This window comes from Babylonia areolata, chromosome 4 (assembly GCF_041734735.1).
Source record: "Babylonia areolata isolate BAREFJ2019XMU chromosome 4, ASM4173473v1, whole genome shotgun sequence".
NCBI classification, from domain to species: Eukaryota; Metazoa; Mollusca; class Gastropoda; order Neogastropoda; family Buccinidae; genus Babylonia; species Babylonia areolata.
The window spans coordinates 48,133,658-48,146,157 of NC_134879.1; the positions used below are offsets into that span (position 1 = coordinate 48,133,658).

At 42.8% G+C, this 12,500-nt stretch overlaps 1 protein-coding gene across 1 annotated transcript in view; it reads right to left on the reverse strand.

Annotated features, from left to right (window-relative positions):
• LOC143281719 (adipocyte plasma membrane-associated protein-like) overlaps positions 1–12,500 on the reverse strand; it is a 37,635-nt gene that overhangs the window by 19,077 nt on the left and 6,058 nt on the right. The window contains exon 2 of the mRNA XM_076586988.1: positions 381–502. Within this exon, the coding sequence (XP_076443103.1) occupies positions 381–502 (122 nt within the window). The remainder of the gene's footprint in view (positions 1–380; positions 503–12,500) is intronic.

A 12,500-nucleotide genomic window follows, 5' to 3' on the forward strand; every position in this document is an offset into this window, starting at 1 on the left:
TAGTAGAAGCAGTTGCAGTAGCAAAGTGAGAGCTGTATGATCAATGGTTTCTCAGTTGCAGCGGGAAGTCATTTACAGCCTATTCTTTTGTGACGGACTGTGACTCTGAACCTAGGAGGCAGGACTGCACTGGCTCTTTAGTGCTGCAGCCTTGGGGGCTATAGTTGGCCTTTGGGAACCATCCCAACGGCGACTGTCCAAAAATCCTCTTGGCCGAGAGAGTGGGGATGTAACTTGGGCAAGACACTCTCCACAATAATCAAATTCTAGCCCCAGATAATCGGGACAGCAGTTGCCTCCTCTGCTGTTCTGATGGTCATAGTCGGACACGACTGGTTATCGCACACAGTAGAAGTTAGTAGTTGCAGTATCATCATTACCGTCAGCGATGACCATGGACTGGGGGCCGGGCACCTGGTGGTTGGCGTACCGCTTGGCCTTGGCCAGCCAGCTGTTAGGGTTCGGATCCAGGACCCCGGTCAGCGGGGGTGGGGCGCCCAGGCTGTGTTGGACAGAAAGCAGATCTCTGCTGTTGTTTTTTAAAATTTTTGTTAATTAATTTATTTATTTGTCTATTTATCTGATTATTCATCTATTTGTTTGTATGTTTGTTTATTCGTATATTCTCTTATCTACCTACCTACCTACCTACCTACCTACCTATCTATCTATCTATCTATCTATCTATCTATCTACCTATCTATCTATCTATGTATCTGTTGTTCCATCTGCACCATTTCAGTGGAACTGCTCCCACGCCGATGATTCCGAGTTCCCCAAACACAGCCACACCCTCGTTCATCCGTCACAGTTCTAAAGCCCACAGTCCACAGGCAACTATCAATGTTATGTCGAAAGGAGGCCACACACCAGAGGAGATCCTGCATCGCTGCTGAGTCACACCTTGGTGGTGTTCAGTAGTGCCTGTTCTTTTTTTTTTTTTTTTTTTAACCTTTTTTAAAAATTTTCCAAAAACATGTGTACAATACAGAGAATAGTATGAAACAAACAATATAAAACGAACAGTAGCATCTTCCACTACAGAAAGAGAGATATAACAAAACAAAACAAGACAGACTAAACAAGGCGAAACAAATCTGTAACAACAACATCAACAAAAAAAAAAAAAGAAAAAAAAAAGAAAAAAAAGGAAGATTTGTCCAATCGTTCAATCAATCAATGTTTACATCTTAATGATTGTAGTAACCATGATGATTTAAGATGACATTAATAATAAATAGCCTGGACCAGTTGTAACATAGCAATAGCATCAATTATGTCAACTATTACAGTAATGATATCTAGGGTAAGGCGAAAGCGAGTGGTGGCATTATAATATCATAATAATAAGGAGCATGAGCATACCACTTCTGCATTATTGGAAAAGAAAGCTTGTAGTTTATCACATTGTAAAGAAATCAGTTGTGCCTGTTCTGACTTGACACATACGACCTATTAACCCCCCTACTGATAACAACAATCGCTTTGTCGCGGAGCCAGACTGGGTGAGTGGCCCCCCACCCCCGCCCTCCAAGTGAAGACCGCCACCACGTCCCTCCAGCGACAATCCCTCAATGAATCTGCCGACACTGAAGACTTTACCAAGACTTATGCCAGGCGTGGAAATGGAGGGGGATTGAAACTGAGGTCGACGGGCGCAATAGGCAAGTGGTTAAAGCGTTGGACTGTCAATCTGAGGGTCCCGGGTTCGAATCACGGTGACGGCGCCTGGTGGGTGAAGGGTGGAGATTTTTACGATCTCCCACGTCAACATATGTGCAGACCTGCTAGCGCCTGAACCCCCTTCGTGTGTATATGCAAGCAGAAGATCAAATACGCACGTTAAAGATCCCGTAATCCATGTCAGCGTTCGGTGGGTTATGGAAACAAGAACATACCCAGCATGCACACCCCCGAAAACGGAGTATGGCTGCCTACATGGCAGGGTAAAAACGGTCATACACGTAAAAGCCCACTCGTGTGCATACGAGTGAACGTGGGAGTTGCAGCCCACGAACGCAGAAGAAGAAGAAGAAGAAGAAACTGAGGTCATCATGAGAACAAGGCATGAGAGGCCACAGACTGTAGTGCAATTTTGTTTTCTGTAGTGGTGATGAATGACGATGCTGATGATGACGATGCTGCTACAGATTTGCGACTGCGTGACAAGGCTGTACTCTACGCTGCCGGTCACAATGATATCCTGGCGTAAACAGGCTCGAGAGATACAGACACTTGTAGGGTTGGTCTGGATAATTTAGAGCAACACATCCGAAGATGCGCCCGTTGAGTGGATGAAACTCGAATATGTTGTCCGAGTCTTCCCAATTAAGACAACAGCACAGTTGACTGTGAGTGAGAGCCGGCCGCGGCCCACCTATGCTGGGAATCGAACCCGCTCCTCTCAGCCGTTAATCCGCGACGCTAACCACTTCGCCATGGCACGGCGGCTGTTAAGATCTGCATTCTGTGTTCGTTGAACGGTATGCTTGCAAAATGCAATGGAAGCTTGACAAGCTTGAGAGAGAGAGAGAGAGAGAGAGAGAGAGAGAGAGAGAGAGAGAGAGAGAGAAGAGAGAGAGACAGACAGACAGACAGACAGACAGAGATAGCTGCTGATTTTACCACAAAAAAATAGGCGCTTTATATTGCCATCATTTTGTATACAACAGCTACTACCGATCGTTATGATAAAAATTATTGATAACATACCACCACCACTACTTACTACTACTACTACTACTAAGAAGAAGAAGACTAAAAAAATCAACAACAACACTTTCAACATTTCTTTCACTGCCGCGACGCGAAAGAAATACGAGATATGCTTCAAGATGAATGGAAAACGAACTCTCACTGATAAGGTTAGGTCATTTATTTTCAAACCATCGATCACACGCGATGAACTCACACACAAAGAGGCATACGAAAATAGGAAAAGTAGGGGACTAGGAAATTCTCACCGATCAATCATCAATGTCATGTGAGTAAAAATAAAAGCGCTTCGTCATTCTCCCCAAAGATGACAATGAAATGACATACATTTTGTGTGTGTGGAAACGAATGACGTGAGTCAGGCTGCAGACAGTTGTCAAATCAGCATATTTTCTTTTCTCCTGCCGTTTTGATTAAACATACTTATTATAATCAATAAGAACACTGATTATTACAAGGCGTTATACTTTGTAAGACTTTCTTTATTTTCCGCGAAGTTAGAAGAACAACCTGCTCTTCATGGACTGTAGGCCTACACCATCCGACTCAAAAATAGAAATGATGTGAAGAATTGATAATGAAGTTGTATGCAAAGAAACCAAAAGTCAGAACACTTGGTCAGAATCATTCATTCACTCGTTCATTTATTCGTACATTCATTCAATCATTCAAACAGCTATTCATTCGTTCACCCATTTATTGCTGAAGTCGTTTGATCATTCGTTTCCCAGCGCTTAGGCCCGCTCAGCCGAATTCAGGAAGACACGGCTTTGGAACATTAAGTCAGATTTATTCACTCTGATATTAACTCACTCAGTACGGCCAGTCCTCTCTTCTCCTCTACACAGACCCCTCGGATGTCCAGTGGGTGTCTCAATGACCCAACCTTTAGCTTCCGTCGTCAGAATTGTGGTATTCTTTGTCAACATTCACCTCTTCAGTATAAGAGCCTTCCGCTTGCAATATTTTGATGATGGTAATTGGGCTGAAACGCTGTTGACGTCGTCTCTTTCGCTGTTCGTATGGAGAGAGTTAAATTAAAACATGTTGAATGTATAAAATCAACGTGGATGAAAAGATAAAAAAAAGGATGCGATTATAACAGTATAATTGCGTAATTCAGTATATGATGATTTATTCAGAGTCTAAAATCATCATCATGTATGGAAGAAGAAGAAGAAAAAATTCTTTCATCGCTTCCGCGTAATAAATCAACACCATGTTGAATTACGACCCTTCCTTTTTCGCTGTTTGAATATTTTCCAGCTCTGAACAAAAGCTGCTAACCCACTTCGTCATCAGTCTTGTCGACTCGCATCACCTAAATATACCTGACACCCTGCTGAAAACAGCAGAGAGGTATTAAGGAAAAAAAGTATGTCGTGTGAGGGAAGTTTTACAGAGCTAATTTCATTATCATTATTATTATCATTTTTATCATTATCATCATTATTATTTTATTTCATTTTATTTATTTATTTTACACTTGTTCCGTTCATATCCCTTTGTAACTGAACTCACTTTCTACATACGCAGGCTATACATTCAGCTTGAAAGCCATGACATACAGGCCGGAAGCGACCTTGTGCACTGCCTTTCCTCTTCTGCGTACACTTGGACACGTTTTCACGCAGTATGATCATTTTCCACCCCCCGCCATGTGGGCATCCACACTCCGTTTTCAGGACGTGAGCATGCTGGGTACGTTCTCGACGTTGACATGGATTTAGTTAAGGGTCTTGCACGTGCGTATTTTGATCATGCGCGTGCACACGCACGAAGTGGGACAAGGAAAAAGGTATATATATATATATATTCACTCTTGACCTACAAAGTGCCAACCGAGATTCGAACCCTGGAGCCAGTTGCATTGCTTGGTTCTAACTTTTTGACAGTTACACGTGACTAAATGCCTGCGTTGACCGAACTCCGCCATTGGTCAGTTCCGTACTACACACAGTTAGTAGCGGGTTACGACCATACTAGGCTCTTCCGTTCGAGCAATGCAACTGGCTCCAGAACCCTCAGACTGAAAAGCCCAATCCTTTAAGTGACCACTGATGGAGTCTCCCGTCGGACCGACGGATGAGTAGGCAGGCAGGCTTATCTGTCGGTGTGTGTCCTCATATGGGAGAAGAGGCTGAATCTGGATGCGCAGCACTTCCGACAGGTGTTGCAAGGGAAAACGCCTCCAGAAGTTGAGCCCTGTTTCCTTCGCTCACGCTTCTCCTTAATGGCCAGCGTTCTCTTGTTTTCAAACGTCTTTATGCTACTAGAGCACAGCATCCTCCAGCGAGAGCGGTCAAGGGCATCAGTTTCTCTGGAAGCGATGTCTATGTCACAGACTTTGAGGTTTGTCTTCAAGGTGTCCTTGAAGCACTTGCAGGGTCTTCCAAGTTCGCGGTGGCCTTCCTTCAGCTGCCCATACAAGAGCATCTTCGGGATCCTGCTGTCTGTCATGCGGACAACGTGTCCTGTCCAGCTAGTGACCACTATGCTGTTGGTTACCCCACATGCAGCAGTGTGTAACATGTCACCAGAGACGGGCACGCCTTGTGTCACCGTGTTGCAGTCTCTTTCCTTGTACGCAAGTCTGAGTTACCTTGAGACACGCCTAGACGCAAACACGATGCAGCAGAAAATTAATCTTTCACGTGGAGGGGGGGTAGGAGGTGAGGTGGGGGGGGGGGATGACTTCATAAGTGATGTATGTTTTTGGAGAGACGTGGAAGACAGGATATGTTGCGTTGTGACTTTAGTGTGTGTGTGTGTGTGTGGAGGGGGGAAGGGGGGGGGGGGGGGGGGGGGACAGAAAGGGAAGGGCCGTAATTGCTGCTTCTTGTCTTGCTGGGGTGTCTTTGTTTTTCTCTCTCCATGAAAATGCTTTTAGTTTTAAAGACGTGGTCTTCTTCTTCTTGTTCTTCTTGTTTGTGTTATTCTTTTTTCTTTGCACTACTGCTTCTTCTTCTTCTTCTTCCCCCTTATCTTCCCCACCGTACACACACACACACACACACACACACACACACACACACACACACACACACACACACACACACACACAAACAAACACACACACACACACACACACACACACACACACACACACACACACACACACACACACACACACACACACACACACACACACACACACACACACACACACACACACACACACACACACACACACACACACCATCCTTCAAGCGATGCACAATGTGAGGCAACAGAAATGAAACTTGCTGTGTGGCTAAAATCATCGGATTTGCTCGATAGTCGATAGTCTACTACTACTTCTACTACTTATAATAATTATTATTGATGATAAAAAATGAATATCCCTGTACAAACATTCAACTAAACACTCAAACACAAATTTATGATCACACACACACACACACACACACACACACACACACACACACACACACACACACACACACACACACACATCATACAAGCATGCAACACAATAAACTGGACAGTGTTCTCTTATCACCGACATGAACGTCAAGAAAGAACACGAAATGCATGGCATTATGGATATCATTGTATTAGTAGAGCAAAAAACAACACAAAAACACACACACACAAAACAACAACAACCCCCCCCCCACCCCCAAAAAAAACAACAAAAACAAACAACAAAACAACAACAACAACAAAAACAAACGAAAAACCAACAACAACAACAAAAGAACAAAAACACACCATTATTGGCCATATTGTTCTTTTTTCCTGTTTTACCATAGAGGCAGGTTGTCAATAGGGCCACAAAAACACACCAGAAATGGCCATATTGTTCTTCTTTCCTGTTTTACCATAGGGACAGGTTGTCCATAGGGCCACAAAAAAACACACCATTATTGGCCATATTGTTATTCTTTCCTGTTTTACCATAGGGACAGGTTGTCCATAGAGCCACAACAACACACCATTATTGGCCATATTGTTCTTTTTTCCTGTTTTACCATAGAGGCAGGTTGTCCATTGGGCCCCCCGCCATACGGCAATCCATCAAACGTCACGGGGTGCACGCAAGTTCTGTCGTCATAAGGAAGCGTGACATCGTCATCGTTTCGGCTGTGTGATGACAGGGTGATGTCACACCATCCTGGTGTGTTGTATTTGATATACAGTGTGTGTGTGTGTGTGTGTGTGTGTGTGTGTGTGTGTGTGTGTGAGAGAGAGAGAGAGAGAGAGAGAGAGAGAGAGAGAGGGGGGGGGGGAATTAAACGAAATGAGTTTTCATGTCACGAGGGTAGAGGAGGAAGCATAACTGCTTTTTTTTTTTAACATTCAGCCCTGAAAGGCGAACAAGACACACACACACACACACACACACACACACACACAGAGATCAACAATCGTTTATTATGCGCAAAACTGATTTTTAAACGGTGCCTGGAGCATAAGTTAGCAAACAATGAGACTGCAGTTCTTGACGTGACAACAATCCAAGGCAAGTCACTTTTGCACCGTGAAGTAACAAAGGCACACAGTTACCGTTCTTGTCGGTTTTCTTTTCTTTTTTTTGACTCACTTGTGTAAACGAAGTGAGTCTATGTTTTAACCCGGTGTTCGGTTGTCTGTGCGTATGTGTGTGAGTGTGTGTCCGTGGTAAACTTTAACATTGACATTTTCTCTGCAAATACCTTGTCAGTTGACACCAAATTAGGCATAAAAATAGGAAAAATTCAGTTCTTTCCAGTCATCTTGTTTAAAACAATATTGCACCTCTGGGATGGGCACAAAATAATAAAAAATGAAGCCTAATTTATATGCAAACTGCATTTACTGTTATATTTATATTTTTTGTATTCTCTAAACTTGGCACTTTTGATCTGATATTCTGACCCAACAGCTACAGCAGTCATTATTATCATTTTTTGTTCAAGCAGGAACTTCTTTTGCTAAGCATGGAAATTTTATTTAATTTGCAAACGTTTTGGTGCAGATAGTAATAAAGGGAAATTACTCTGTAATTAATGCTAGGGGACTTAATTTGCTTTAAACTGATCTTTCTCATCTTAAACATTACAGTTTGAAATTATACTCAATACATAAAAAAGCCTGTGTGTTTTACTCTCAGTGTACATGGCTTTCACTATGGTCATTCGCTCAAGTGGTCTTTTTCGGAAAATACTAAAATCAATACGACGAGTGGACTTTACAGATCTGTTGGCTGAGCCCTGAAGGTCATGGGCAAAAATCAATTGCGTACACATATTTATACATTCAAAGTGCGTGCTCATATTCTTCGCGAACGCGAACGACGCCATTTTGTTTCAAGTTGTTGACCTGCCCGTTCAATCCTATATTCAATGGACAATACACGATAACATGTGATGGAAAGTTGGAGAGGGAGACGATGAAATATTTATTCAGAGAAAGATTTGTGAACGCCTCATCACTTACTGGATTATGCCCCAAACTGCCATAAAAATATCCACAGAATCAGTCGGAATTCACAGTTAAAAATTGTAAACCATGCGAGTTAATACCCTTGAACTGATTGACTTTTCTCAAAATGAAGTCCTTTTCACTTCATACGACGTTTAGAAGTACTTGTACTTGGCTCTACATGTTATTAGTTTAACAAAATACTAAATTTTCATATCAACTTTAAAAGTATAAAACTAGAATGAACATAAAAGAGAAATTGAATTGACCGTGTCGTACTACATTCCCGGCGGGTGTAACTAAACTTGTACATCTGTCTAGATCTAGTGAAAACGGCTAAATGTTGCAGTGTAATTGCAGCGATAGCCATTAAAAAGAATTTTTTTTTATTGCCCTTAAAGATTTTTTGAATGCCCAAGATACACCAGAATAATATAATTCAAACAGCGTTCTCACTGCGAATACCGCAATTGATTTATCGCCCTTTAAAAAAGTATGTTCAAATGTTAAATTTTAGAACGTCAGTTAAGAATCCATGATAGTGTAATGGATAAGGCAGTTTCTTCTCACCCGAACACGCGGGGTTCGAATCTGGTTATGACCCCCTTTTTTTTTTTTTTTTTTTTTTTATAAAACGCGAAGCTTTATAATAACAAATACAGAACACATTTTAAGGATTAGATTTTTTTAAGTGTACATGTATCACGAATCTTGAAGGCCTTGCCTCTCTTGGTTTTTTTTTTTTTTTTTTTTTTTTTCTTTTTCTTTTCTGTACAGACTTCCACGCCATCCCAGTGGCTTTACTCCTACGAATTCCTTCCGAGCCCTCCTGCCCCCCCATCCCCACCCCTTCCACTGCCTAGTTTTGTCTGTCGCAGTCCCCTCCACTCCCTCCCCCCCCCCCCCCCCCAGCGCCGGGGCAGTCCACTGGGAAATGTCGAAATCAGGTCACCAGGTGGCCACACATAAGGAAATACCGTACACTGCTCACCTGTAACGTTCGGCGGTGTTTAGTGGTGCCTTGATACGATTGAACACGCACAGAACAGCAATATTGATAAAGTCAGAAGTAAGACCTATGGACACAGATCGTTTTCTTTTCAATCGCCAAAGACGTGGAACAAACTCCCTGATAACCTCCGTCATTCTGATTCCCTCGCATCTTTTAAATCGCGTCTCAAAACTCACCTTTTCCCTCAGCAATAAGTTCAGTTGTGGCAGGTCCACTACCTTTTCGTTAGCTGTGCTTGACTATGTGTGTATACATATGTATGTGTACATAACTACATGCATGTATATGAATGTGTATTGTGTGTGCGTGTGTTTATGTAAGTTTGTGCCTGCCTATGTGTGCGTGTGTGTTAGGGTAGCTGTTAGATATACATGTATGTTAAAATGTATGTATGCAGTGTGTGTGTGTGTGTGTGTGTGTGTGTGTGTGTGTGTGTGTGTGTGTGTGTGTGTGTGTAGTCACATTTTGGTGTGTGTATATAACATAGATACAATGTTTTAGGTTAACAAAAGCGTTTTTGTAAAGCACCTAGAGCAGATTTCTGGATAGTGTGCTATATAAGTATCCATGATTATTATTATTAAGCCTTTTCTGACGATGATAGTGACTTTGTCGCGAACCCCCCACCCCTCCCTCCCCTCCCTAAAAAGGAGCGTCCCCCACTTCAGTGAAGACCGCCACCACGATCTTCCAGTACCGATGTCGAAGAACCTGACAGGAACTCATTACAACCCTGGAAGTGGGGGTTGGGGTTGGGGTTGGGGTGGGGGACTGGAAACCGAAGTCACGATAAGAGCATAGATTAAAAACCCCACATAATTTCGGGACATTAAAAAAAAAAAAAAAAAAAAAAAAAAAAAAAAAGAAAAGAAAAGAAGATTATGATGATGAATGACGATGAGAATAACGACAATGCTGCTATGAAATTTCAGTCTAAATCATTTTAGGTTTTCATGTTCAAGACATGAAATCATTCCCTGAAATAAACATGTCTGGACCTGTCTTGTCTCGGCATTATGCAGCTGTGGTTATTCACCCGGAAAGACAAGGGGAGGGGGGTGGTGGTGAAGGGGGGGGGGGGACTTAAACACTGGTCGTTTGTTCTTTACTGATTGCACGCCGACTGCAAACGTGGCAGTTTTAATACCCCACTAGTTACGTGGCTACGCTTTTTGTCACTGGTGACATTTTACGAACTACAAGAGGTACTGGTCTGTCTTCAGACTTTACTACAATGTGATTTGCATGCAAGCGCCGAAAATTAATGTCCATCAGTGTTGTTAAAGCTTTATTTTGGTCGACAGGAATAGTAATCATCATCATTCTTTTTTCACGTCCTTTCACTTTGCTGTCCATAACTAGAATTGATGTTATTGTTGTTCTTATCGCAACTGTTTCAGCTACTACTACTTCTGTTGCTGCTGCTGATGTTGCTACTACTACTACCAATGAACATTCATATAGCACTTTTTTTTCCCTTCAAGAAATACTGCTCAAAGCGCATTACACTTCATTCCCCCTCCTCCCTTCTCCATATCTACCTTCCTACAGCCTGGAAAACTTCCACCAGGAAAGCTGTCAGGAAATTTGAAAAGGAAAGAACACAGACAGCCAGGGAAAAAACGCGAGCGGAGAAAGGAGGCAACATCTCAAGTTCACCCCTCCAGCGACCAGCCAACCTTCACGTGCGCCAGCTGTTCCCGACAATGCAAGTCCAGGATTGGCCTGTACAGCCACCAGAAGGCTTGCCTCACCCGGACTAGACCTTCTTCCCAGTGATCTTCGGATACGAAGAAACTGCCATCATCATCATCATCACTACCAATGAACATTCATATAGCACTTTTTTTTTTCTTCAAGAAATACTGCTCAAAGCGCATTACACTTCATTCCCACTCCTCCCCTCTCCATATCTACCCCAGCAGGGCTTCCTACAGTTGGTTTGCTTAGAGAGTCCACAGGACTCCCACACAGGAGTTCTAGGGAGTCCTCATGTGGTTCTAGTGAGTCCGATCAGTCACAGGTCAAGAAACTATTCTTTCATCCAAACACACCACACACTGCCTTTCAATCAGTTCACATCACACACAAACACACACTGAATGAGTGGTGAAAGAGATAGACACACTCGCACACACACACACACACACACACACACACACACACACACACACACACACACACACACACACACACACACACACACACACTCTCTCTCTCTGAACTCAGAAAAAGACACACACACACACACACACACACACAGAGAAACAGATACACATGCACACACACATTCACACACACAAGAGTGAAAGAGTGATCTATATATATATACATACATGCACATACAAACACCCCCCCCCCCCGCCCCCCTTACACACAGACAGACAGATGGACATGCACATACTGAGTTAGATCAGTATCAGTATCAGTAGGTCAAGGAGGCGTCACTGCGTTCAGTCAAATCCATATACGCTACACCACATCTGCCAAGCAGATGCCTGACCAGCAGCGTAACCCAACGCGCTCAGTCAGGCCTTGAGAAAAAAAACATAAATTAAAAATAGAATTAATAAAAATAAATAAATAAGTAAATAAATAAATCAATAAAAAAAAAGCATAACAAAAAAGAGATAAATACATAAAAATACTACTGCTACTACTACTACTACTATTTAAAAGGCGCAAAAGGCAGATTGAGAAGAGTGAACCACTGAAAAATAAAAGCCGTACAAGGACGATGTTTGAAAGTTTGTCGAGCCTGTCACAAATTCATTTATTTCCCGGGAGTTGTTCGATGACCTGTTTGCGAATTTCACAAATTACACAAAAGTACTGCACTTCGTTACATGTTCGTCTTCGTCGTGTTGCAGCCATTTGAATTTTTTACTCCCATGAACGCTGATAAGTGCGGCTTTTCTTTTTCGGTGATCCGTCCCCTTTTGAAGTTGGCTGATCAACGTCGACTGATTCAGAATCAGCCTTTTCATCTTGTTTGTATTTTGGAGCGTCAAACCACGAGGCATTCTGATTTCGAACTGTGTCACAGAATACTCGACAAGCCTCGTTGTGAGGCGTACCGGAAATGGGCAACAGTTTTCTGTAAAGGGAGATAAGACGAAAGTAATTAACTTTGCAGCAGTCGTAATTTCGGGAAGATAAGATACCGACCGAAAACTAGCGAAACGAGAAGAGGCGAGCGCTGTTGTTTGACCGTGCTCGTTCACGTTTCGATTAACGCCGATTCTATAGTGCGTCTCATGGACTCCCCAGCCGAAACTGTAGTGCGTCCTCTTTAGAGAGTCAGGGACGCACATACGTGCGTTAACGGAAGCCTTGCCCCGTCCACACGGAAACAGAAGCCAGATTC